At 32.2% G+C, this 3,479-nt stretch overlaps 1 protein-coding gene across 1 annotated transcript in view; it reads left to right on the top strand.

The window, feature by feature from the left end:
• The first annotated feature begins 6 nt into the window (after nt 1-6).
• The window catches only part of LOC106690587 (zinc finger protein 711-like), a 34,057-nt gene continuing 30,584 nt past the window's right edge, over nt 7-3,479 (top strand). Inside the window, exon 1 of the mRNA XM_067048721.1 lies at nt 7-68. Within this exon, the coding sequence (XP_066904822.1) occupies nt 32-68 (37 nt within the window). The 5' untranslated portion in view covers nt 7-31. The remainder of the gene's footprint in view (nt 69-3,479) is intronic.

Below are 3,479 nucleotides of genomic sequence, written 5' to 3'. Positions count from 1 at the left end.
AAGTGGCTTAGACCTATCTATTAAAGAAGAAATGATGAACGAAACTGTCCAATCAGGTCCATCTACTAGTAAGTTTTCTTCCTTTCTTTTGTTTTTCTGTTTTGAATGTTATATATGCAACTTGTTAAACATTTCGGTCATCTACATCAGAACAAGATTTACGATCTTCTTTGTCATTCCCTGTTCAATCAGAATTATTCCTTGTTATATCAGAATTATTCTCTGTTTAATCAGTTTTATCCGTATTTATTTGAAGACCTAGTAAAGAACAAGGTCTTGAAATAAATACGAATAAAACAAAATACATGGTTAGCAGTAGAAGCGTGAGCAATTTTGGTGCTAAAAATTCACAAAACTATAAAATAATTACTATCCTATAAAATAATTAAATAAAATATAAGTTATAGCACTGCTGTAAGAACCAACAAGCAAACGTCGGAGGGGTAGACCGAAACGTAGATTGTAGGATTGCATTAAAACAGATTTGGTGAAATTTGGTTTGGAGGGGCATTACTGGAAGAATGTATGCCGAAAGCGTCAAGTGGTTTCGGCATCGAACCTTTGGGTTCGTTAGGCCGTTATTATTATTATTATACTGTCAACTAATTCTTGAAATTTATTAGTTATTAATTTTTGAAGTTTCTTTTCATGATAGTTGATAAATTGTTTGTAGTATAAGAAATATGATTTTGTTTTCTTAACTTCTCTAATTAGTTATGTTATATAGCTCTGGTCTTGGATCTGACTCACCTCATCAGGTGGGTTGAGTAAAAAGGGAAACTAAAAAATTTATGAAAAATGTATCCCTTTTCTTAAAGAAACATTCTGCGAGCTCTTCAGGGAGAACGGCGCCATTATATGAGCTATTGTTTCGGCTCCCTGCCTCCTCCGGTAGTGATCTTAACGCTGAATCCTTCTTGCGGTTGTTGGTATCCAGCTGTTTGCTGTTGAAATGTTCCCAACACTTTGTTTATGGCTCGAACAACAAAGGACCGTGTAAGACTCGAACAACACTGCAAAAAATTATCTTGTGTAACTGCGAGGAGTTTGGGGTTGTTGAGAACTTCTCATATCTGGGAACAATGGTTAGCGACAATGCTGCCGTAGACAAGGAAGTGTACAGCAGAATAGCAGAAGCTACCAAAAATATCAGATTTCCAACTGTATAGTTGGGAAGGGACAGGTCAAGTTCCATATCGGTAATGCTATTTGCCAAATCTGGTTTGTGGTCCTGAAAGTTTGGTGATGTTGGACAGACCATGTTCTGTCCGATTGCCAAGGAAACGAAATTTATCTAGTGAGGATTAAAATCCATTTTCGAAGCAGTGGCTTACTGAATATTGCATATTATTTTGTTATTTTCAATTGGTTTTTGCATTGGAAATTTAAAAAATGATGTTTATCTGTGTTGAATTGAGATGTAAATATTCATTTTTTATTGTATACATGTGCCTGTGGCAAACTGTGAAAATATTGATTGTATAACAAGCTTAATAACAGAAGTGGAAAGTTGCTAAGTTTTAGCGATGCGAGATCGACAACAAATCATCGATATTCAATATTCACAACAATATTCAAAACATCGATGTTGAATAAACATCGCCAAAAATACATCGATATTTATAAACATCGATGTTTTTAACATTTATTTCAGAAACATAAGGTTAGTTTCAAAGACCATCAGGTTGAACAGTCAGGCAGTTATCTCACCCCAATTTTTGATTATTTTAACGAAAGCTATGTATAATTAATAGTCAAAACTGATGAGTCTGACACAGTTTAATTGTTGCTTATCATTAATTTGTTAGAATACTCTCAAGGTCTCTCCTTATTTAGTCCATAATGTAAATTGCATTGCTATATGCTGTGTTTCTACAATTATTAAAATTTATATGTATAAATTTAAAATAAGGAGAATCTAGCTTAATTAACTAAGTAATTGTAATTTAGTAATTGAACAATGAAATTGTTAGAATATTGAAGTTGGACTCTCCTTATTTTGAATGTATCTATATAAATTTTTAAAAAATAACTATATCATTTAAAGTGTAGATTAAATCAGAAGAACCTTTAATGTATCTTAATACATAAATTGGATTAATAAGGAATAATTAAACTGTGCCTGATGATGTAGCGATGGCCACCAACCAGTAGCTCTTAATGAATGATATATAAATAAAGAAATTTAAATGTCGAAGATGCCCCTCAATAGATTCCTAGAACTTACATAGGAAGCAAAGGTTAAGGAAAAACGAACAAGCTGACGATCGAGGAATAAGTAGGAGGATCTCATATCGGATATGGTCAATAACAGAGTTGTCACTCTGATACCAAAATTAAGAATTTGCCAATGGATAGAGATGCTATTAAGTGATGCATCTAGGCTGTCCCAACACCATAATGTATAAGGGTTGGGTAAAGGAAAAGAAGATTTTCTTACACCTTATTCATTTTTACTTGAATGTCATAAAATTCTGCTGACCTGTGGCTAATAAGAGAGTTATAAGCTTCACTGCTATTGTATCTAATAAATTTAACTAATAATGGCCTTTTATACTGGTTTGAAGCCTCATCTGTATACTCATTGTGAACATAAAGCAGATATGCGTTATTTTTTAAAACACATATTAGAGTCAACATACTGGTGAGAAAGCTCATCTATGTCCATAGTGTAAATATATAATGACTTAACTTTGTAATTTAAAAAGACATATTAGGGCTCGTGAGACTGGTGAGAAGCCAAATATAAATATAATAGAATATAAATTTTTATATTGTCAATATAAAACAGCTATGTCTGGTAGTTAATGAAGACATATACTCAGCTGTCATTCAGGTAAAACCCATATCAATGTCCTCATTGAGAGTATATAACTATTTAGATTAGTTAAACCATTATCATAAAAGTAACATGATGAGAAATCAAAGAAATGAAATCCTTGAAATAAAAGTAATTATTAATATAGCCCAGTATGAGGTCTGAACAACAAAAGTATCAATTATTCTATATAATTAATATCATTTTTTAATCTTGTTTTTCTAACCGCATCCCTGGGTCATTTTAATTTAACATAAGGTCAACCGTCTATATGTAGTATTATATTTATTGTTTCACAGATCTTGATCACTTACAAAATGAGATACATCAGATTAACATTTCTGTTATGCATCATCATGCTCAGGAGAAGGCTTATCAATGTCAACATTGTGACTACAAAGGAAGCATACCATTTGGTTTTGAAAAACATATGATGCCTTGTAATTCAGTCGAAAAGCACCAACAGTGCCCTCATTATGAACATATAACAGTTGAACTTTGTAATTTAAAACAACACATAGAGACCAGTGGTACTAATAAGAAGCCTAATCAATTTTATAATTGTGGACATAAATCAGTTAAACATGCAACTTTAAAAAAACAAATGATGGCCAGACATACTGAAGAGAAGCCTCATCAATGTCCTCATTGTGAATATAAA

This window comes from Halyomorpha halys, unplaced genomic scaffold (assembly GCF_000696795.3).
Source record: "Halyomorpha halys isolate HHAL.00 unplaced genomic scaffold, Hhal_1.1 Scaffold221.1, whole genome shotgun sequence".
NCBI lineage: Eukaryota > Metazoa > Arthropoda > Insecta > Hemiptera > Pentatomidae > Halyomorpha > Halyomorpha halys.
Note: the sequence above shows the minus strand (reverse complement) of the source record. Positions and strands in the feature narration are given on the sequence as shown.